Source organism: Eutrigla gurnardus (genome assembly GCF_963514095.1).
Source record: "Eutrigla gurnardus genome assembly, chromosome: 20".
Classification (NCBI taxonomy): domain Eukaryota; kingdom Metazoa; phylum Chordata; class Actinopteri; order Perciformes; family Triglidae; genus Eutrigla; species Eutrigla gurnardus.
The window spans coordinates 13,472,584-13,497,835 of NC_139931.1; the positions used below are offsets into that span (position 1 = coordinate 13,472,584).

The 25,252-nt window shown below is 45.8% G+C and overlaps 1 protein-coding gene across 1 annotated transcript in view; it reads right to left on the reverse strand.

Moving 5' to 3' along the window:
• Positions 1-25,051, reverse strand: part of LOC311031693 (inactive phospholipase C-like protein 2) — a 52,798-nt gene extending 27,747 nt beyond the window's left edge. The window contains exon 1 of the mRNA XM_084038112.1: positions 24,377-25,051. Within this exon, the coding sequence (XP_083894238.1) occupies positions 24,377-24,679 (303 nt within the window). The 5' untranslated portion in view covers positions 24,680-25,051. The remainder of the gene's footprint in view (positions 1-24,376) is intronic.
• Positions 25,052-25,252: the final 201 nt, after the last annotated feature.

Below are 25,252 nucleotides of genomic sequence, written 5' to 3' on the forward strand. Positions count from 1 at the left end.
CGCACATCAGCTCATCGCACCGTCTCTGGGCAAGTCTCGCTGAACGCCGACACAAAGTCTGAAAAGGCGAGGAAAATTGAAGGTCTGAGAGGGGATGAGAGAGTCTCTCGTGGGTCGAGTGTGTGCTGGCGTTTGTCCCGGTGAACGGATGGATTCACATTTGTGTGCACACTGTTACCTTGAATACAGAGCCCCCAGTTCCGCTGCTCACCCTCCTTCCGTGCTCGGGTAATAAGTGGAAATCCCCCGGAGAACGGCGAACAAGCTAAACAGCCTCAGTAATTACCGGCCCACAAGGAGCGGAGGTCAATGCTATCGAGCTGTGGAGGCACGGGGGGGGAAAGCAACAAATGGTGCCGTCCAGATCAGATGTCACACGGCGTTTGTGTTTAGAAGTCGGCGCGCTTCCACCATCAGTCATGAGACCACTCGGGTCCACAGGTGTGGTCATAAATCATATCGCGCATTTGAATTCACATGCCAACACCGATGATGGGCTCTCTTGTGGCTCCTCCAACACATCGCCCTCGTCATCGCCTGCCTTCACCGATGGGGCCAATTATTTTCTGCAGAACCTATTTCACGAGCTGAGTCCAGGTGAGTTTGAAAGTGTTCATGTGTGCATGCTTGTTGCTAAGCATGACGGAAAGAGAGAGAGAGAGAGAGATAGTCTCTTCCTCTTTCAGGGTCAAGTCACGTCCAGTTCAAGATTCACCTCATGGTCAGCTTCCTGTTTTGTCCTCTTCTCTAGGTAAGGCGGCCGCCGTCAATCTCCCACTCACTCTAAGTGATTGTGCGGCCGTCAGGTCATGTTGGTAATTCTGTAGAAGCTGTGATAAATAATTACAGAATAATCCTTGAATATGGGAGGGGGGGGGGGGGGGGGGGGGACAGAGATGGGTTGCTCGTCCCTGGATTCCCTTACAATCTCCTGCCAAATGTACTCGCCACTACTTTCGCTGATTTAGTGGCGGTTGTTTGAAGGTTGTTTTATCGGCTCGTATTTATGATTTCTGTCTCACATCTCCTCCATTGACTATGCCAACTTTGTACAAGCTCAGTGCCCCCATTCCACTAAAGTGTCTGAGTGTCCCAGAACACAATCTGCCAAGATTAAAGGGTTCATCCCCCTCCCGCCCCCCCACCCATGGCACTGTCGGGAACATCGGTTCAGAAACACACTGTTGCTGTCAGGTGAAAAACTTGATTGAAACTTAAGCATCCAAAAGGTTTTCATTACTAGAGCTGCTCATTTGTGTTTTAATCTGTGGCAGTGATGAGATGTTTCTAATACTGAAGACAACAAAAGGCCCAAGAGAGGTCAGATGAGCATTTTGCTAGTTTTTTGTGCAGGAATGAGTTCATTATTTTTGTTTTGAGACGTGGAATGTTGAGTTCCATATTCATATATGTTATATTAATACAAATATTCAAACCTGAACATCATAAACGGCGTTTTGGTAATTTTTCACAGGTCAAAGAGTGAATGAATTTCACAGCAGATGGACAACTACGTCTCCTTCCAACTCGATAAAAGTCGCAGGCTTTTTTATTCGACGACAGCCGAGCCGTGTCCCTCGCGGCTCTCGCTCCTGGAGGCACTCATCGACTCCTATCAGATATAACTATGTTCAACACTCCCTCGTGGTCGGCATTGCTTTAATTAAACAGTGTTGTCGGATCTCCAAGCATTCCTCTCATTACATTCATTACCACAGTGTTTCCACATCTCCCCGCCGGCGTTTGCCGTAGATGTGGAGGGTGTGGAGTGTGTTTGAACAACACCCACAACAATAGTTGACACGGGTCTCTCCATCAGTATTTCTTTCTGTCACTCTTCATCTCTCTCCATCTCTTCCTTTACACACATCCCTTCCTAAAGCACCCTGTGTGGAAATTATCTATCACTTCCTCGACAGATGCAGCTGTTTTGAACGTCGTCTGCCTGAGCTTTAGGCGGCAATGAAAAGGGGAAGAAGAATTCTTACGGAGCGTACAAACACACACAGGATGTGGAAATTTGGCTACAGTCCTCTGTTTCTTCTCTGTGTGAGAGCTCACTTTGAACAGGAAGCGAGAACGTTGCAGTGGCTCTTATGTGCAACGCTACCAGATGTGGCCTTTCTCTGATCCACTTCCAATTAAACTTTGAGCGGGACCTCTCCGAAAGTAGTGGCCATATACAGCCCCGCCGTGCGACGGCGACATGTTCATCACCACACAGCGGAAGCTGAGGATGAGCAGGAGCCCCGGTTAACAACAATGTGCCACACGTCTCCGCACCATTCACCCTCCACCTCACACACACAATAGTATGATTTGAAATTACAGGTGACTCTGCATGAAAGAGGACAAGCAGAGAGATGTTTTCTGTGCTGCATAAAAGAAGCAAGAGTTTTTTTTAAAGCCCCAGAAACCAAGAAAATCAAGTGCTGTTAAAGGAGTCGATATTGGATTTGCAAGTCTGAGCATGAAGGTTCTACGGCTATAAATAAAACCATTACAGGACTACGAGGCCACAAGTTTTCTCCGAAGCTCGATCGTTGCGCCGGCGTCCTCCATCCTCCAGCCCCGTCGATGCGGCCGCACAGGCGTAACCTTGACTGCCGTCTGCAATGCAGCGAATGGCGAGAGAGAAGTGCCCCCGCCTGCCACCAGAGAGCTGTGCTGCTGCTGCAGTACAGGACACCTCTGCTACACTCCTCTCCCATCCTCCACCCTCCCTACACCCCCACCCCCCGCCCCATCCTCCCTGAACGGTACCAAATAGTGGGAGAGAGATAAAGGGGGAGAAGCATCCTACATGTTCCTCTGACAGATTTACCTCATGGTGTGGTGTCTCACACACACACACACACAGCCTGTCCTTGATAATGGTTCTGTGTTTGTCACCATCTCATTGAAATGAAGTGTACAAAAAAGGGAGAAACCCACGGGATCCGGAATCGATTCTTCGTGAAACAATCCTAGAAGAGGTTGCATTCTCCCCTCCACGCCTCCTCGTGTACACCCACGCACCCCCCCCCAAACACACAAACACACACATACATAAACCCACACACACCTGCCTCCAGGTGCAGCAACGCTCGCACTCCGAACACCCACCACGTATGTATTTTAAACCTCCAGGACTGAGACGCTATTCAGATGCTGGAGTAGAGGAAGAGGAGATGGAGGCTAAAATTGGCGAGCTTTCAGTGAAGTCCAGTCACCTGTGTAGGTGCAGCGGACTCTGTGTGGGCAGGAGAGCAGGCGAGCTTACTATAGCACAGCCTTTGGTGGAGGCTATTGTTTTCTTCCAAACCCCTGTCTCTGCTCAGCGTTTGGCAAAAATAAAACTACATCTCTGAGCAGGCTTTGATCAATGATGCATTTTTCTCTCTGACACATTCCACGCCTGCGTCCGTGAAGCCCACTCAACTCTATAAATAATCCCCGTGAGCCTGATCCTTGGCTGGGCTCCTTCTGTCTCGTCAAGAGGCTGGCAAACCAACTCATGGACGGTTCCAGTGGGAGGAAAAACAACTCTGGTTTGGTATTTGGACCCGCTTCTCTTTGATCTGCAGGATGACGCGCCTTCTCACACAGCTCCTTCCCTCTCCTGTTCTATTAGATAATCATTCTGTGTTGCACGTAGCTGGTTAGGAATACTTGGACGTTGTCTTGAATCTTCTATGGTCCCTCTAAAGTAAAAACAAAGTAAAATGTTGAGCTACAACCGCTTTACATGAGTATTTCCACTTAATACTACTTCAAACTTATCCTTATCCTAAGGATATAAAAACCCACAATGCTTACACATCAGTAATAATAATCAAATTATGTAATATGTTATAGCACACTGCCAAGGGAGATTCTGCACAATGACTAATTTGAATGCTAATAATTATGTATTTTTGTGATGCGTAATTGCTACTTTTGCTGACGAATACCGCTGGTTAGGACAGAATGGGGGTAACTGGTCTAAGCTGGGAGCGGGTCGGGACGAAGAACAGGTTGATTAGCTTTACTCCCGGTAGTGGAGACAGATGTAGGACAAGGGAGGAAGTGGGTGTGTTTGTGTGAATGCACAGGGGAGGGAGGGTGGAGGACACAGGAGCACAGTGGTTCAATGTGCCCACTTTGCAGAAGAGCTCTGGGTGAAGGTGACCTTTGCGTTTGCAGTCCTGTCAGTCCAGCTCTCCCGGGGCAGCGAGGAGACTCAGGGCCGCCCCGCACTGACTGGGTTTGACTGATACCGGATTGGCAGAGGATGGTCATGGGTGCAAAACTGGGTGAGTCTTCAGGAAGAAAGAAGGTTGACATGAACGGGAAGAGCAGGGAGAACAACGCGTCCTATTTTTAGGTCTGGCCTCACTCCTCTACTGGGAAGAGGGGGAGTCAGGATTCCCTGGGAGAGAAGTGGAGCAGCAGGAGGGGAGGTGAATCTGATGACGGTGCGTAAGAAAACCACGCTTATATATAGGCCTCGACACAAGCTGACCCAGTTTCACTAAAAAGCTCTGGCTGCCACGTTGAACTCCACTCATCTCCTTTAGCAAGGACATGCTCTTGTTGCTAAAGGTCATGAGAAGGTGATGGAGACATGTGATCTCTCATTGGTATGAAAGCTGCTGTTTGAGGGGATGTGAGACGTAATCAGGAGACCACCAGCCTTCTCAAACAGGCTCCTTCACTTCATCACAAAGTCTTTGAGATGATGTGTTTGTATGCATTCTTGTACTGCAGCCTTAAAAAGATCATCGCAGCACTAGTGCACAAGTCTACGTAGATCTGCTTAGACCCCGACTGTGCACATAAACGCACCCCCACCACGAGGCTTCGGAGGGAAACAGGAACACATGGATGAAGTACCAAAATGTGTTCTCTGTTGTGTTATTGCTTCATGTGGTTGACTTCAGAGCTCCCTGTGGTGTGACCTTGTGAGCCTTCGACCAGCAGCTACGGAAACAGTCGTTGTGGCTGCAGAACCACACACAAAGGGGAGGACCTGCCTGAGCCGGGCCCGTCATCACCATCATCCATGGGGAGCTTTAAGGCCTGCAAGGCTACTGTTGTGCCCTCATCATGTGGAAGAACAAAGGGACGTCATCTCAGGACTGTAAAGTATAAATAGTGGTATTCTGAGTGAACAGCCTTCCTTGATCCCTGATCCCAGGGTAGTGGTATTGATTATGAATTATTCTATAAATGTTTACAATCCTATTAATAGTCATAATAATCTCTGATAATTACTAATATCCGAACCTGCTCCCTTCGGAATCCCAACTCAACTTTTTCCCCAACCAGCATCACCTCAGCAAACACTGTTATTTGTGTGTTCTGCACAGATGGAATATGAAATCCAAAATAGCCTTATTGCAACTGTGGAAGCTTTGCCCAAAGTCACAGCATTACTCACAGCCCTCCAAGGACAAAAAAGTTTGTGTTGGGCATTTGTTTAATTATGGGGAGAGAGAGGGAGGGAGAAAAGTGCAGAATGTAGTTCTTGATGTCCTTGAAAAAAGGCAAAATAAAAATCCCATCGCGGAGCTGCTGCTTTGACACAGCAGACTGCAGCGTGTGGTTACGAGGGCATGGAGCGGAGGGCAACCGGGGTCAGAACAGCTGCTGGGGGCTGTGCAGAGGGGGGAAAGAGGACGCTCCATTAACAACCTGCAGTAAAAACCTCAGCGCAATATAATCAGATTCTGAGTTATTATGTGCTTGTTATTATCGACATGCTTGTGTATCACTATATCTCATTATAAATAAGAAAAACAGAATTTCATCCCGGCATTATTCCACTGGATGATATGATAAAATAATAATGATACTGAATTATTGAATAATCACCAGGGCACTGATTATATATATGACCCCTGACCCCTCCTCCCTCCCTCCCCCCTTATTGGCATCTCTTTTCCAGATCCAAACTCATCTGCAGGACGCTCCATCCTCAGCGGAGCTAAATATGAGCGTCGTTTGGATGGCATCTCTGTTATTTTGTTGCTCCTGTCCCGTTAACCAGAAGTTGTTCAATCACTGGGCCGTGCGAGTGGAAGCTCCTTTGTCACTTCCTCTACAAAGAAGCTTATTGTGATTTAACATGCGGCATCTGTGAGCATGCCGGCTGATTTACGACATTCATTAAGGACAACAGCAACGCCAGCTCTGCACCGCTCCGCTGTACGGGCTTAGTGTGTGGGCCGGATTCAATGGTATGGCAACACCGCAGCAAGGTGAGTTATCCACTCGGCTGCAGTGGATTCCCGGAAGACGTATGGAAAGGCTTCTTCCATTGCTGTTTGTTCATGGCATACATGTTAATTTCCTCCCTTTAGATCTGTTTGCATTGCGAGGGCACCTGAAGGACAAGAAGAATCACACACACACATACACCTGTATAATCTGATCAAACGTAAAGGAGATTTTATTTTTAATTAACAACCCGCTGCATAATCCCAACGAACCGCCATCAGTGTTCAAACATAATGTTTGCACCACGTCTCTTCTTCTGGGAAGTTTTGCTCACTTTCAAGAAATACAGGTAGCAAAACACCACTTAAACACATACATTCATTTCATCCAGTTTTTTCCTCCAGGGAGTAGCGGAGGGTACTTACTCACAAAAACACTTCATCGCATGTCTGCATTCTATTGATTTCACACCTCCTGAGCAGAGCCCACACCCTAACAGCTTCATCTGCCTCCCATTTTACACACACATTCTTTTCCTCATTAGCCTTGCAGCGCCCGTGTTGTCAATCAAAATGCAGTCGATTACGTTTGAACCAAGATTACAATCAACTGCCAATTTCTGGCGTAAAAGTAATTGAAATTCATCAGCGGTGACCTTTTTCCCCGGGGAAACCAGGCAGCTACATCCAGCATTTTTTTATTTGATTCACAAACCTGTCTGTGACAGATAACGGTGAAATGCTGAGCAGGAAAAGGAAACAGGATTTACCAAATCCAGAAAGTCCCCCCTTCTTTTTGCATATTGCCAATATATCAATGAAATGTACATTTAGTTTCGGGGGAGTTTTTCCCGCTTTGTTACACATGAGAATGCCGGTGTGGTAAGGAGTGTTGCGTAATGATGCGTTTTGATTTACACTGCAAAGTGAAACATCAGACGAGAACACGGTGCCTTTCCTCCGGCCGGAGATGCTGCCGTTCAAGTCCAAATGACAAGGTCATACAAACAGAGAGGAATCTTGATTTGTGGGAATCCCTGCGTCCTGCCAAAACCCATCAAAGCCCACATTCAGGCATCACAAGGGCAGTGAGCCTTTATGAGGTAGTACATTTACAAGGTTAAATAAAGGGGCAAATAGAGTGCTGAAGTGGTCAGATCTGCATTCCTCTGTCATGAGAGCGTTGTGTTGTTTATTTATTGAAGAAGCTTAGCCTTACGACATTCATGCAACTATTCAATGTAACCGCTTAAGAGCTTACATGTTTTGTGCAGACTAAGAAGCCTGCATTCCCACCCCCATGCTTCCCAAACACGGTGACTCAACACTACAGAATGTCACTTTTCTCTCAGAGGCTCAACAGCATGCACAACATATAACTATTGTTTCTTAAAATGAGGCTAAAACAGATTTCTCGTGGCAGATCTGTTGACTTTCAGGTGTAGCTTTTAACACTAATGACTAATAACATCAATAAATGCTCTGTTATATTAAGGCGTCATAAAGAATAACAGCAGCAGAAAGCAGAAAATATCTCAGCACAGGTTTGAGCCAATAAAGCAAAGAAATGTGAAGAGAAACATTGCTAAGTATTAAATTCTGCAGAGCAAGCCGACCAGTATTGATTGTTTCACAAAATGACCTAAACTGCTTAACATGAGGAGTGACAAGAGTTGAGACATGAAGTTGACATCGGGACCCGTAACGTACTTTTGTCGCTTTGCAATCCTCAATCGAAAGAATCTGTTCATTAATCTGTTAATTAAAAGGACGGAGGTTTCAATAACATGCACATGTTGTCCAAACGGATGGCTTTTCTGCAGAGGGAAACATTGTTTTGAAATGACCCTGCAGTTATGTAGTGGCTGGTCCACTAACTCTGGGCACATGGGAAGTGGCCTTTTCCTGAGATTCAATTAAAAAGAGATCTAATAAAAAACTGGAGACTATCTAGCGATGGGATCACCCGGACGGGATGCCAAATCATGGCCAGAGCAGCAGCCCCAACCCCACCTCCCCTACGCCTGGTGCCCTTGCTCGGACCCCACCCGCCCTCGACACCACAACCTCAACTACACAATTACAAATAAGTTTTGTGATGCCAGATCAGGCCGAACACCGGAGTCCCCGTCACGCCTGGTAATTATCGTATCAAGTTACTTTAAACGGAAATATAACACGTACAATACCAAAATCTTGTCCCGTTGCCTTCAGATATCTGCACTCATATGCAGAAATCTGTTACAGCGATCATGAGAAGTTCCTCATCTAATCCAAAATGTCAATCCATTGTGTGATGCTGAAGGGAAAATCTGCAAACTGACCAGGTAATACAAACGATGACCTTTTGAAGGTCTATTATTTTTTAAATCAGGGTCTGGATGGAAATTCACCATCAACCTGTTGTGAGTGTCTTCTATCAGAATCAGCGCTAAAATCCATCATCGTCCCATGATCCTTATTTCTGACACTCTTTAATGCATACGCATACTCCAATCTGGGCTTTTGCTGCACAGAAATATGCTTATGCCTTAGAATAATTCATTAATTTGAGATGTAAAGAGAAATGTGCAAAGACGTTAATAAAGTGGCCTGGTTGCTTAGCAACTCACTGATGCTTTTTATGTGTTAATTTACACTCAAAGAAGATCCGCAACTCGAGGGTCGACAGAAGAAGGAACGTCTGGAAAATCAGAAAGAAACATTCGGTATACATGGACCTTTACCTTATATCATTTATGATCTATATTCAAATGTTTATTTGATATACTGTAAATATGTCATATTTGCTCAGCATTCACCATGGGCATTATGTTTACATGCATCACCTGATTCTACAGGGAAAATATAATGATTCTACAGGGAACTCTATGTGTAGACGATGAAAAAAAAGGTGTGGGTGAGACAGAAGAGCAGCGGGGAAGAGCGTGGAAAGCTGCTGTGCACCACTCGCCGAGACTCGTACATCCAGTTCCCGAGCGGTGCAGAGGTGGTCTGAAGGACACTGATCTCCGTGTATACCGCCGGAGCACGAGGGAACACAATGGACGAGGCGAAATGACTCATCCTGTTTTCAACTCCGTCCAAACGGAGCGCAACATGCAGAGGCGACTCGATACACAGGGTGATGGAAGTGTGAGGTGAGTGAAGCCGTGGGCGTCATCCAGCACAGTGGCTAATTCTGACGGTGTCAGAGGACAGATTACCGACACAAACACAAAGGTGGGCACAGAGAGATCTCTGAAAGTGGAAATGAAAAAAAGAAATGAATGAAATCACACTTTTTTTTTTCCCCCTCACTCTCTTAATGTTCTCATCAATGTGTCAGGATTCATTTCAGGGAAGGAAGAAGCGGTGATGGAAAGCTGCCTTTATAGGAGTTCAAAGGCAGCAGGGACATTAGTGCACTTATAGTCTCTCTCTCTCTGTTTCTTTCTCTCTGATTGCTGAGTCAGCATGATGCCAGCACGCAAAGCATCACATGAGCTGGCCCGAAAAGACATCGAGCGCCAGCCTTGGTGCATGCAAATGTTTCACCTTCTTTGCCTTTGAGTCGCTGTTTGTCATTTCAACCCAAATCCAGCTGTTGTGCTCGTCCCTTTTCCCAGCAGGCTCCGCCCCCGACAACGTACCTCCAAAGCAAAGCCAGACGCACAGAGAAAACCTTGTGAGGCATTACCTCACAGATGTCTTGCCTCTCTCTCTCTTTCTCTCTGGCTCTCTCTCTCTCTCGCACACAAACACAAATACAGCCGACTCGCCACTTTTTCCGGCTGATTGTTCAGCTTTCAGCTTCTGCTTTTACAAAAAGTGAAGAGAAAACAATTTCCAAGCGGCACGTCCTCTTTCACTTTCTGTCACGCTCTCAAACCAGACAAAGCCGTTACAAGACACACAGATAACAGCCGAAAATATGCACCAACTGAAACAACAAGCTCTCAGATCAAGACTAAGACAAGTTAAGCCAGGTTTCAAAACTCTTTTCTTTTTTTTTTTACACTTTTAATACACAATTCTGCACAATGTAATAAAACCAGATCACTGTTACAAAACATGATCCCCTCGCTTTGCTCTAGTTTGCTATTTCTAATGGAGTGGCCTGCTCCCCAGTCATAAAGAGCGTGTAGGAGTTGCTCTGCTCGTATGATTGGCTGAGGCTTTATGAAGCTTATGGGTCACATGTGATACAGTAGCACACAGTGCAGTCTGCTTGATACGGACAAACTTTAATATCAGCAGCAGAATTCATTTTGATGGATGACTTAAGGGGGAATTCTCCGGCTGAGAGGTGGCACTGCCAGTCTTCCATCGAGGAATAAATCACTTTTTTTTTTTCGGAGGAGTTGATGAGAACATCGACACACAATGGATGTTTGACTGGAGGGCGTGAAATTATGCGTCTCCTCCATTAAACATCTTGCAAAAGTGAGGGAATTGAAGAGCGGTATTTCTCATTGGAATGCAAGCAGCACCGGCGCTCTCAGAGAGAGCCGTGATGCACCTGTATTCACACATGCACATATGCAATATGTCCAGCTGCTCCCACGCCGCTTATGTACAAGAGCCCCTTTTACAAGATTCTCTTTTTAAGCTGTCATTTCGGCATGCAAGGTCAACAATTGTTGCCTAGAAATGAGAAGTCTTCTTTCGTCTTTTTGCTGAAAGCTGAAAGCTTCTGGATCACAGTAATGCTGCACTTATCTACATCACTTTAAGTTCAGCTGTCAGTGGGCTGAGCATATATATATATATATGTGTGTGTGTTTGTATATAGCACATCGATTTGCCTCTTAAAAACACATCAAATATTGCGTACCCTATTTAATCTCTGTGCTGAAAGCCAGGGCCATGTATAAGAGCGCTGCCCCTCCACCGTGCAGGAGCTGCAAGGATACTCCTTCACTTTAGAGCCCGGGCTCCATCAATATCACATTTCCACAGTGCGGGCCTCTATTTCAATTTACCCAGTGAAGACCTCCATCAATAACGGACGTAGCCATTGCCCTGATAGGACAAGCGCGCTGATGGCCTTACATACATGACAGCCATAACATACAGGCGGGGGCCAGGCAAACACACCGCCACATCGACGCCGGCGATCACAACTCCCGTCAGTCTGAAATCAATACTTGGGAGTCGCGGAGGAGATTGTGGAGGAGATTGCGGAGGAGATTGCGGAGGAGGTTGTGGAGGTGCTCGGCACGGGCCGGGCTGGAAGATGCTTTTGACTGATAGCTTGGAGCCAGGTTCCTATATCACCTATGCATCGCTGACTCTGGGAAATGTGATCCTCCTTCCATCTCCTTCTCTATCGCTCTCTTGTCTGGCAGGGAGTTGGGAGGGAGGGAGGGAGGGGCTGGCGGGGGAGGAGGGAGGAGTAGCACATCCTCTCACAAGGACAAACTTCTGCGCGGAAGGAAAAGCATTTAACAACATTAGCAAACGGGGCACGTGCGTGTTTGTGGGTGAATGTATGCGTGTAGTCTGAAGGCGCTCTGTGGTGTTTGGCCTTCGGCGGCGTTCCACTTCAGCGCTCTCAACATCGCCGGTTGATAATCGGATTGCTGCTCGGTTACCTGCTAATCTAACGGCACCGGGCCAACCTCAAGATTTAGCTGACCGTCAACCCTCCCACTCCACCCCCAAGTTCTTCTTCACCTCCTTCCCATTTTACTGTGGAGCTCCCTCGTGCTTTCAACCTGTCCTCCCCCACCCCCACCTCCACCGTAACAACGCTGTCCCTAATTCTGTCTGGCTTTCCCTGCATCCATTGCCAGACCTCCCTTTCTCATCCTTTCATCTCCTTTCTTTACCTCCTCTCCCTAAGCTCTGTGATAGCAGTGTTTTGAAGTCACACACACACACTAATAATAATAATGTGGGTCTCTGGATCTCTGGAGTCTGCGGTGTAAGTGGCAGGTAGGAGAGAGTCTGCACCACAGGGACTGCCGTTGTCGCCAGCACCATGGATGCTTCTTCAACACTAACACACACACACACACACACACACTGCACCCTCCTCACAGCCACAAGCGATGTAAACAAAAGGGGAAATGTGCACCTGTTTCCTGCACCGAAACACACACATGCACATGTGTGAGACCTGAGGGAGTCTCAGCGTGAGGCGTCTGTGACTACAGTGTGAACGCTGATTACCTGAGGTGATGGAGATGACGGCCGTGCGTCTGGCACATTACGTCTATTATAATTACGTTGATTCTAGTTTGTCATTTTGGATCTGCTCTCCTGTCACCTCAGATGGACTTCTGCTCCTTTGCCTCTACCTTTGTATGCACGTCTGGTATTGACTGGTAACCGAACGTTACAGATTCAGCAGCTTCCTGGAACGCGTCCTACGTTTCTCAGAAGCTGAACTACATCTGGTAATAACAAGAGTGATCTTAGCTCATCTGCAGCCACACTCTCCGGAACGGAGGAAAATAAATGTGATCAGATAAGCATGAAGTGGTGCGTCTATTCTCTCAATAATTAGTTCTTAGAAAATGTCTCATTCAGAGATGCGAGGGTGCTGCATTCGCCTTCAGTGGGCAGACGTGGCCTACTTTGCTTACCTTGTCCAGCTCTCTGCCTAAAACGTCCTAGATGACTCACTCAAGACTCAAATTTTTATTGTCATACGGGGAACAAGTTGTGCGGCACAATTAAACTCATAATTTGCAGTCGACTTTGATTGCCGAAAAAAAAAAAAAGTTATAACATAAAACTGTTCAATAACAGTTAACGCCCAACAACACACGGCTATGTTATGTTTGCATGTGTATTAATACTCAGTGTCAGCTGAGAGAAGGGGACTTCTGCTGATTTGGTTTCTAATTGCTTGCGGAGGATATTCACGCCCCATGTTGGGTAAACAATCAGGGACGAGCGCGTGACATGAATTAAACAGTAAAAAAATTCAGTGAGGGCGAAAAAAGGAGCGCAGATAGAAGATTCCTGAAAACCCGGAGCAGACAGCTTATAGTGCCAGGTGTAACAGTTATTTGTAATGATAAAATAATATAAAATAATTGTTGACAGATTCATATATTTAAAGAACATATTTTAATTCTATGTTGGCATTTTTACATCACAATTTCACCTCATAACTTTAAATAAATAGGAAGATTTAAATTTGCTTATTATAGGTTGTAATCATTGTTTTTTTTGGAAATATTTACATTTTTGGAAGAAATAAAGCTTGGGATCAAATCATTTCGGGGAGACTCTCTAGGGGTCACGGAGGGGTCACGGATTGAAGATCTCTGCGCCACCCGATCCCTTCATCATCCATCAACGTAGTGAAACAAAGAAGGAAAGGAAATGCTACTGTAATGCAGTGTGTGTGTTTCATCCCTTTATTGCATTTAAATCTCAGCTGAATTGTGTGTTTTAGACCGCAGTAGCAAACCAGCCGATGTGTGGCTCAATGAAATTCACCGAGCACCTCTGGATGATGTTCTGAACTTTGAACAGAACAGCCAAAAACAATCAGCTACGAATGTGTCGCACGTGATGCTCTGAGAACGGTGGCGCCCTTTGTCGGGATCAATGGGGGAGCTCTCAATCAGTTAGATTGAGATATTGTGTTTATTTTGGGCCCGTGCTGAGTGCCACCTACACCTGTGAGCACCCGCCGACCCGTGCATCAGAACACTGACCTTAATTCTCCCTGATTACTAAAGAGTCTTCCCTGTTGCATGAGTGTCTGACCTTTTCACACAATCATTCACTCATGCTCTCAAAGTTACACATGCTCACACACACACACACACACACACACACACACACACACACGCACACACACACACACACACACAAGGAACAGTCTTCTATCTGATAAAGCCCGATGACAATGAGTGCTCCTCCCACAAACATTGTCAGAGCTGTTGACAAATGGGCCACCCTGTGCTGCTGAGTATTTGTACCCACTTACTACAGGCTAAGTGGGATCCCACATTATGCATGGCACCCACATAAAAAGGTACGCCTCGGTGCGAGGAACTTTTTAGCCCTCCACGTAATGTGGCACGGTTTTGTCCATTAAGTACAAAGTGCATTTGGGTGTTTAGATTCATTTGCTTCAGGGCAGCCATTTGTTTTTATTTCAGTGCATTTCAAGACTTCAAAGCCGGTTGCAAAAACAGCAATGTTTTAATTGTAAGGACCAACCGACCCCTGCTCATCCGATTAATAACATCCGGGTTTATTGTAAATCTTTTCCGGGAATGATTTTCAGACAACTATAGCTTGTGATTATTTGTCTTTTTTCAGGAATGTCAAAGGTCAGAGTTTCCTTGAATGGGGAATTTTCAAACGGTCTCTGCTCACAACGTTACCTCACAATGGTTCCAAAACTTAGGCCTCACATGTAGAAGACTTTATTGTTGTTGTTGTTGTTTGGGATGAATATGAGGGAGGTGGAACCACAGGGATTCTACTGTTCTAAGAGTTTGACCACTTGTTTTGTCAGCGTTCTGTGACTTTTATCGACCCTTTCCTGACTAATATTTCCTCATGCTGGGAGGGAAAAGAAGCTGCTTGCTCCTCGCTGAGAGGCTCAGCTGGAGCTGCAGCAGCCGTCGGAGCAGAAATAAACTGAATATTCCAGTCTAGCATTTTACCAGCATCAATTGTTACACCGTGTTGCACTTATGGTTGCAACAGCATTGCAGGTTATACACATGCTGCAAATCTTGTATTTCCCTATTTTTTAATCAGGCACACCCACATTTTCCTCATGTCTTTTCACATTGCTCTTTAAAATATTAAAATTCATGAAAGAACCTGGGTATACAAACAAATAACGGATCTACAAAGTTCATTTTAACCTTCTTTTAACTACGCTTGTTGGTTTTCATCAAGAAAACAAACATCAATGAACCTCCTCTCCGTCGTCATGGCCTCATGCTTCCCTCCCCTCTCTTATTTTCCCAGCTTCGGGGGAGAGCCCACTGTGCAATATCACATTTCACACTGTAAAGTCTGGATCTAGCTCTCTTAAGACTCCTACACATGAAATGCAAAAAGCACACATAAAACCCTCCACTCCAAAGTCCAGGCTTCTCGCCCTTCACACCCAGACTGTATACTCCCAGAGAAAATATAAATAAACAAACTGATACGTGGAACATTGAGGCCCCGGAGCCGATAGGAAAGCGGGATTGCATCAGACCCCCGCACCTAAGCCTCCAGTCCCCTAACTCATACCTTATACATTCTCAAGGATGAGTGAAGGCTTCCTCTGTCAACAACAAGTACGGCAAACAAACATAAACCATCTATGACACAGGCACTGTACACACACACACACACACACACACACACACACACACACACACACACACACAGAGCTGTCCCTCACCAAGCTGAAAACATACTTGTAGAATTTGAAAAGAAATGATTGAGTGTAGCCCCGAAGAGGAAATTCTACGTAAAGTTTGCTGCTAAAGCGACAGAGGAACAAACCGACGCTGCAGAGGAAATGCTTGTAGTATCAGTGGAATGTGTGAGTGACGAGCCCGTGCTTGCTCTGTAACCTGCAGAAAGACACCCCGGGGTAACAGACACAGGTGGCACGAATGAGGACACGTAAGGCACAAGAAAACAGCTGGTTCGACATCTAAGTCAGAAACCAGGCAGATGGCCTCGGTAACATGTGTGCAAGACTTGAGAGGAACAGTCAATTACTGAAAATATGAAGAGCAACGTCTCGTGTGGAAAAGGAAAAGTTGTGCGACAGATTTGAGGTACATTTGGTTCCACCTCTTAAGCTTGTGCAAGTGTAGTCCAATAATGGCTCATCGATAAAAGGCGCATGAGAATTCTGTTAATGTGTGGGCAGCAACCACATCTACGGCTGAATTACATAAACCTCAAACGCATGAATGGGACAGTTTGACCTGATCTTTTCTTCTTTTCATTGTGTTTTCCAGGTAAATTCCAACAATATGAAGTTGATTTCCATCCACACAAACTGCCAAAAAGAGGCTCGTTTTCTCTGCAGGTTTTATTTGGCTTTTTTTTTTATATAACTGCTGATACACCTAGATTAAAGAGCCAACTATGAAAAAAAAAAAAAATTGAACGAGACTATAAAACAGAAGACATATTCAATAACAGCTTTCAGAATCGGACAGTTTTTGAGCAACAGAAACATCTCAGTCACGACCAAAACTGTATAAATCTATGGACGTTCCCAACACAACTCTCTTACATAACCAGTGTAGTTGACCTGTGTTGAAAATACCAAAAACGTAGCAGTGAGAACTGAATAACTGTGGCTAGCGATCAATATCTTTGATTTGTTTTCCTGCAGGAGAAATGTAGTTGTTTGATTCGGCCTGGAACACAGAGACTATGATGTCTCCAACACAAACTCACACCAAAACAATCCAGACAGGATACAGCTAAGAGGAAAAATATATATTTTGGATTTTGGGGTGAACCGTCCCTTTAATCCACCAACAAGGTCATATGGTCAAGTGGCATCACTTCCTTCCCTTTGCAATCCTGCGGTCTTATCTTACAATAGAATATAGTTTTCCCTCATCTTGTTATATTCTCTCAGGAAGCAGGGCCGAAGGGTTTACTCTTGACTTTCTGGGAGGAATTTCCTTCTGTTTGGCTGAGGAAAGCTGTGCAAGAATGCTGCAACATTCATTCACAGTCAAGCTCCGCCGCTGTCACATCCGATACCGGAGCGACGGCGACTGAAAGCGACCGCACGCGTGCACGAGGACACTCATTACACACACGTCCTAATACATCCATCACACCGCTCCGTCTACTAATGGTTCCCTCCCTGTCCTCATCTCAGACACAGACGTAGCTGCAGCAGGCCACCCTGGGCAGCAGCAGCAGCAGCAGCAGGAGGAGGAGGAGGAGAATGAAATGGTGCGGACGTGAAGACAGTGTGCTCCCTCCGGCAGGCCAAAGCTAACAGATTGAGTGTCTGAGTAAATAAAACCAGGCCGATGAGGGCTTGGCGCTGGTCTTACCTGTTTCCTGTTTTCTGCTCTTTTTAATTAAGTTGCGCAGTGAAAGAAAGTCAAAGAAACAGAACCGGCTCCATCTCCGCCGTTCCCTTGCCGTCAGCAGAATGAGATGGGGAAAGTGTGCGGTATAACAAAAGTGTGAGTGCTGCATGTCGTGACAGAAAAGAAAACTAAAAAGAGAGAAGCACAACATTAAACCCGACTCTCCTGAGGAGCCACGAGGCTATTACACAGATTTCCAAATTGCTTTTAAAAGGCAAAATGTTGAAAAATGAAAACTTTTTTTTATTTTTTGGTTAACTGTTGTGCTTATTGCAAACTGTTTCATCACTCTTAGTAACACTCTCCAGACTGTACCGTTACATCCACTCCGTGTCTTACTGCACATTTAACGAGAAGAAAAAAAGGCGGTGAGAGGATGTGCCACATGTTCTCCAGGCAGTAAAACAAAAGCATGCTGTGCTATTCATCCATCAAACCACTGAACCTGGGAAACATCTGAGTATTACTCATCCGTACTTATATCCATGACAACAGCGATCCTGGGAGACCCTGCTGGTATCATCTCCTGGTCAGACCCAGAGATCTTTCTCTGTCAGCCTGCATCCTTCCCCCGATGTGGTGGCATCACTGTTGCACACGCCTCCCCAAGGATCATCAAGATAAGACATCAACCCAAACACGGTGTCCAATCAAATCAATTGTTCTCGTTCCAAAGAGCCGCCTTTGTCTGGGGCCCCAATTTGACACCGGGGTAATTGAGGTTCCAGCTCAAGTCATTATCCTTTCAGGGAATAAAGTAGGAGGGAGAATTAGGAGGCACGTTTGGATAACCCCACCCTCGTGAAACAAGAGACGGGCGGCCACAAGGACAAGAGGAGCTCTATTTGTCTGTGTCGTCTCTCAAGAAGGGAAGGGGAAGTTAAATACGCCAAATCCTTGTCAGAGCTGCAATAGCAGTTTGTCTAGTCTACTGTTTGCCAATTAGCATTAGTAAAATAAAGACTTCATCCCAAATTGAAGAGGTGAAACGTGTCTCTATGTCAGAAGGTGTTCAAAGGCTGGCAAAAAGTGCTAAAGAGCCTCCATATCATGCCTCAATAGAAAGCATTTCTCTTAGAGTCCTCGTCTTCCCTCTGCTCTGATCGATAGTAAAATGGCATTGATTCAAGTGGAGAGACGAGAGAAACTTAGAAGGTCTATCAAATAACCTTGAACTAACAAGTCAAACACAAACAGAAAACACACGTACAATCACAGCTCCTCTTTGTTTGAAAATGCTCCGCTGAGATCTTAATCACTCTTGTTCCTGGAATGCATTTGGGGCTCTTGAGCTCAGTGTCTCTTCTGCGGCTGGGTGACCTTTATAAAACTGTTTTAGATACAAAAGAGGCCTATTTGAGTTGTTTGTGTTTTGCAGACTGCTGCTTTGAGAGAAGCGGCAATGATTCAGCAGCCTCAGACGTCTTTAATCACTCCGCATCTCACATCTTGTGCTTCCTCCTTTGCAACGCAGTGCAGATCTCCTGTTTTCCAAAAATATCCAAGCGTTCAGTTCGGGTAGCTGCTGAAGGACACATGGGAATTACTTTAAAACGCTTAAAAGAGTGCCTTTTTTTAGCATTCTATCCTAACTTTCTGGGTCTCTGTTCATATGCCATTACTTTGAATTGATTCTTTTGGAGGGGGGGGCTCTTAATCTACGATTCTACGTAAAGCCTGTGATATGAGCAGTGACACGTAGACGCGCCCTTGTTCCAATTCTCATCATCTCGGGTGATCCCACTAAATGTAATCGGTGTTATAAGTTCAGGCTCATGCTGAGGTGTCCTCGGTCCTCCAGAGGATCAGCCAAATCTCACATTAGCTAAACAGCAGGAGCAGAGGCAGCCCGGCACAGCTATGCTTAGAAACTGCTTTCAAGTGAACTTTTGATATGTCTCAAAGAGAAGACGCTGCATTACTTGCGTTGTGCAAAATCTCTACGACTCAAACGACTCAAAACGGTCGCTCAGAATACACTTTTTGAATTTAATCATTTTCAATATTCAATACTGGACACAGTATTGTAATACATGAAGCATATAACCAGGATGTCAAGACGGAAGCTAAAGCCTTACGTTACAAAACACGATGTAAAAGTGGACCGCCACATCACAAGTGCTGGTTCTTTCCCCCGACAAGCTCAGGTTACATATTATAGAATTATCTGGTGAAACAAATCATTTTTGTTTAACCAGATATCGCTCCATTGACAGAAACAGTGATTCAAAAAACACACTTCATCCAAAGTCATCAGAAACAAAATTATCTTGATTTGCACAACTGGTTTGGTGAAAATAAACCCTTAATTAATTAATTTTAATGTTGAAAGGTTGGTTTTGGTGATTATAGGGATTTTTTTTTTTAACTATTAAGAGAAACCGCTGCCAGCTAAACAAAATGGATTTCAAGCTTTAACAAGTTCTACCTCTGTAGGGATCATTAATTATTAAAAAGTAGTAGTAAGAGCTGGCTGAAGCTATGCTATGATTGGTCAGTCATTCAAGGGGCGGGGCCTAGTGAAGGGTCAATAGACAACAACTGCTGAGGCAAGGATGTGTCATTTAGCTAAATGTTGCCATGACTCCCCTCTCCATGTGCCTTGTGAATTTGTCCCTCTGTAGGCCTGTATAGAAATGAATAAATAAATGTAGTCTCTGCCAAGATACAGGCCCAAAATAAAACCTGGGTTTTTTTTTTTTAGACTGTCAATCTCCTCCACTGCGTTTCAGCACCGGGGACAGCACTCACACAGGCATCCTCTTCACAGAACAACCAGCGCCATCCATCTGAGAATAACACTTAATAAGTACAAGCAAGGTCATTATTGTGAAATGGAACCCCAGAAAGAGTGAGCATGGTGCCGACGTGAAGCATAAAAAGAAAAACGCACGAGAAAAAAAACAGATGATTACCATGGCAACGGTCGAAGCTAGAAGCATTTGGGTCAGCCTGGCTCGCATCTCCCGTGGGCGGGACTTAGACGCGAGGAAAGGAGGCAAGGACAGGAAACGAAGATGCACAAACTGGGAAATGAGACACAGGGACCAGCATGCACTAACATGCATTAACATGCACTAACATGCACCGACATGCACCCATGATGGACCAGCTACGTAAACAATGCACAGCTCAGATTACAACACAGAGAGGGAGAGTGTCTTCACTCTGCTCAGGTAGACTAGATCTTTACATTACAAACAGCTGCTTGCTGCTATATTAGTGCTGGCAATGTGGAATTTTATTCGTTTTTTTTATCATACATCATCAAATCATTCCCAAATACAGTTCTGTACTGGGGGGTAGAGTGGATTGTCCTTGAAACCCAAGGTTGGCAGTTTGATTCTCGGGCTCCTGATGTCCGTGTGTCATTTAGCCACTGAGGGTTTGAGACAATGACCCCCGGCCTTTTAGAAGCAGCCCACTGCTTTCAAAAATTCAGTCATTTCATGTAGAGAGGGAGTTTAAGATTCATTTGGGGATCTTGATGAAATACCAGTTTATGGGAGCTGGGCAAACCCAAACTGTAATTGGGAAGCTGATGTAGGAGAGTTGGAATGTGCATCCCAAAAGCAAACAACACGCTTTCTATTTGCATTGTTCTATATGTCAGAGAGTAAACATGCGAATGCAACGGCAGCTTTCAGCATTTGTTTTGCATGCGAGGAGATTACTGATAATATTTGCTGAGGAGTGTAAACAGAAAAGGCCATATTCGTGGGCGCTTCCACTCATTTCCATCACAGTTCATTTCACACTACAAATCCGGAGCACGGGGACCAATTCTTTTCACAGGGTCTGTTAAAACCTGGAGAATCGACGTCTCGATGCCAGAGCACATCTTCATATCACAACAAGCTCCGCTATAATGGAACCCCAAGGGGACGGATGTTTTCAACACAATAATGCACCCCGTCGGAGTGAAGACATCCTCCGGATTCTCGTCTTATCGTCCCTGATTTCAATCTAGGATGCACCATAAAAAAGTGCATCCACCCATCAACCTTGGGCAGTTATGAAAGCATGCATGAGTGCTCGTGTCTGCAAGGTCAGCTGTAACATTGGGACACCTGTGTTGAGTCACGACGCGTGGGAGCTGCTATCAGGAGGTGGTCAACTGCTTTTCCTTTTTAAATGGTGCGTGAGTGGAGGAGGATGACTTTGAGGTTGGAAGGAGCCTTTCAGTGCCTGTGGTAGTTTGACATGAATGTTTATGCCCCCTTTCTATGTGGTTGAATGCATCAGCAGACCTGCGCGACCTGCAGAAGCTTTGGAGATTCAAGTTTATCAAAATAACTCCTCAAGTTTCCCATTTTTTAACTCAGGATTTTGTTGCCCTTTGAGAAACATGTACTTGACCTCAAAAGAAATATGTTAAATGTCTCGACTTTTAGACTGATTGACTTCCTCTGTTTCACTCATTCAGAGAAGGATTGACCTCCGTCCATAAGCCAATCAGGGAATGTCCCCTATTAAACATCCAAACATACTCTTGAGCTGATGAGGGGAACACTGCATGGATCAGATAAATAACACCAGGTCATCAATGAGAAGATGAATTCATATCCTGCCGCTCATGGAGGCTGAGTGCGGAGGTGGATGGGGGAGAGAGGACCTTCACACAAGACAGATCTCTGGTAACAATCAAGTTGAGGACTCTGTAGAGTGAATGGAAGAGGGAGAGTGAATAAAAAAGAAAATGGCAAATGCAATAATAATAATAATAATAATAATAATAAGATATTCTTGAAATTTTAATCAAATCCTGCTCCTTCACTAGTTCCCGAGTTGTGTTAGCTGTCAGTTCGCCTGCACCCAGCAGCCAGACTGGAGCCGGCCTCGCAGCTGTCCGCGGTCCAGCGTTACATAACAAGGCTGCTTCACAAACCCCCCTCTGGCCACTTTGCAGCCTCTCCAGCATGACACTGTCACCCCGCTGAGGAAATGGCAAGAGGACAACGTTGCAATGCCCGCTTAAGGGACACACACACACACACACACACACACACACACACACACACACACAAACTCCTCTCTTCGAAGATTTGAGCGTTGAAGGCCAAGTTAATGAGGTAATGCAGGATTGTAATTGCTCATTTGCTTCCCTATTCCCATGGACCCATGGCCCCTTCACCTTTTAAACCTCTCAAACACACACACACACACACACAGAAAAGTGTGGGTAGCTGCTGACGCTACACATGAAGCATGGCTGACCCAGTTTCCCACCGTGCTCCGATGGAACAGCGCGACTCATTACGTGACCATAATGTGCGATGCATCTTCCTGGTGCTCGGGCAAATTAAACTTAACTCCCACACACATGCTGAACACGAGACGGTGTCAAACGGGGAAAGGCATATTTATGGCTCTAATTTCACCTTGATTATATGCATTTGAAATGCTCAAACCTGTTCTACGAGGCCATCACGTGATCACCATTTGCTAAGGAGACATGGCTAGAGGACATGAATCTGTCCCAGAGAAGGAGAAGACTGGTGACGGTAGTTTAATAATGGCTGAAGAAGTTCAGCTTTTCACATAAGAAGAGCTCTCTTGGAAGCATAAGTGCTTTTCTCCGAGAGAATGTAACGGATCACTACGGTAACCGTAGTCCACCAACATCTCATGTCCTTCAAGACTCAAATACCAACATATCACACACATCGTTCCCTTCCAGCGTCTCACAGCTCAGTTATGGAAACAACACATCAATGCAGCCTCAGCTTCAGTTAATGCGGTTTTTTGTTTTGTTTTTGTGCATCACCACTGATGAACTCATTCCTAGAGCCCTCCGCGGTTATTTCACCAAGACAATACGTGAGAACATGCTGTACTTCATCACAACGCCCAGCGAAGCTCGGCGGGATCACTTTCTAACATTCGTATGAACACGATACTCAGAGAGCCGGTCTTTGAAGATTTAATATCAATCACATTTAGACAGCACAATCCCCTCCAGCTTCCCTGTCATGTTTTGCTCATGAGCTTCACACAGAGGTGGACGAGGGATTTGGGGCTTTTGAGGCTTTTTTTTTTTTTTTTTTTTTTGGTCGTGTAGAACAAATGTTTTTGCTGTGAAATGCCATGGAAGGATGAAAACAGCAAAGTATACCTTTATGTATATTCTACTCCAATGCCAGTGTACAAACACACACTTGTGGGTGGCTGTACTGTGTTTGCCCATCCAAAGGGAATCCAATAATGGGGGTAACAAAGAATTAGCCGGTGTTTTGTGTCAGTTGCTAAGCAAACTAGGTCTGATATGACAGCATGCAACCCTCCAGTGTGTCCCACCTACGCAATACTCAAGGAGCATGATGCAGTCTGTCATGCTACAGGATTGCACTCTGGGTTGGAAAAAAACAATGCATTATTGTGCACAAAAATACACAATATTATGTCAATGACACTGGGAAACTTGCCATCTTTAGGAGTTAATTATCCTCCAGTAATAGGAGCACTCTGTTTGAAATATTAACATCACGCCATCCATCACTGAGCTTTGTGCACAGAAGGCAAAAGTTTCACCACCTGTTTCACCAAAAACCTGCTATTACTTCTACTTTTGCAAGTGTTATGAAATATGAACCCTGGCTGCCCTGTAACTCCAGTAAAAACTTTATTGTTCTTGTAACACATGTCAACACGGATACCACATACAGTAGGAGTGTTACAGCAATGGCAACAGCTCTACGATCTCTGACTACTGTGTTCACCGGAGGATGTGATGCTGTATTGTACCAACAACAAGGCAACTGCAGCCGGAGGAGAAATAATCCAAACTGTCAGGCTCCTTGACATCAATATGTTAGTTTATCAGCTCGCTTTACTTCACAGAGTAAATTTCATCAATGAGATGTGGGACATAAAATATAGAATTTGTTTTTTATGATTTGTTATTATCTATTTCTGTTGTTCCTATAAATTGGGACATGCAGTGTAATTCCTCTCATTGTGCTTAACTTAGTTGTTGTAATAAATGCTCTCTCTCTTTCTGGGGTACCCTGAGGAACTCCAAGGGGCTCTGGAAGTGGAAGACCACACATTTCTAGAGAACCTTCTCCTCCTTGTTTTGTTAGGCTATGGTGTGGCACAGACTCACGGTTGTCACCTTGACAGTCGTTGACAAGGAGACTTAACTGTTTTTAATCAACCAACCTTCATGATGCCACAAGGTGCGTTTCCGGCTCCCTGACTTCTCTCGGCGGAGTGATCGCGGCTGCCCCTCCCGATCCGCGGACTGCCGGTCTCCCGGTACCGTCCGTTGGTGTAAACTCCTTCGGCCCCGTAGCCGTGAGCAGCGGCCGACACCTCCAAGTACGCCCGGGCACCGGTCAGAGTTACCGCGGCCGCGTCGCCAGTCATCCCCGCGGTGGTGGTCGCGCCCCGGGCCGGCGGGGCGCCGATGATCGGATCCAGAAAATGTCCCGACACAACATCTGAAGCGTGTACCCCTGCCATGATCCTCCGCTTTACAGCAAAGCCCTCCTCTCCTCCGTGGAAAAACAGCCCATTCTCTCAAAGCGTGCGGGACTTGTTGACGTCCGAGGGCGGCTGCTCTTCTTCTCCGGATCACCAGTGGTCCAGCGCGGGGGTGGGGAACCCGGGCAGCGGGCGGCAGGACGAGACCTCCTCCGAGGAGATTTCTGGAGACGTGAGCTCCGAAACAGAGGTACCAACTTGTGCTGACGGTTCGCTGTTTACAGCCCTCACTTTCGTCTCCTCTCCCTCAAATACGCGTCTCGCTCTGCGGGTCCGCCTCCGTGGACTCTCCGCGGTCCCCTTCTTCGCCCCGCGTCCTGCTCACTTTTGCAGAGGTTCCCCTCTCGCACGCATCCGCGGGACAAATTCAAGACTGCGAGAGCGCAATCGCAATAAGCCCCCCAAAACGCACGCGCGCGCCCAGCACCTCGCGCGCGCAATCACGGTTTGATTCTTCAGGCGTGCGCGCGCACCATCTCCTCACTCGCAAACGGGTTCACCTTCGGCGCACACAGTAGGCTCTATAGTTTTATTTTATAGAAACGTGTTTAA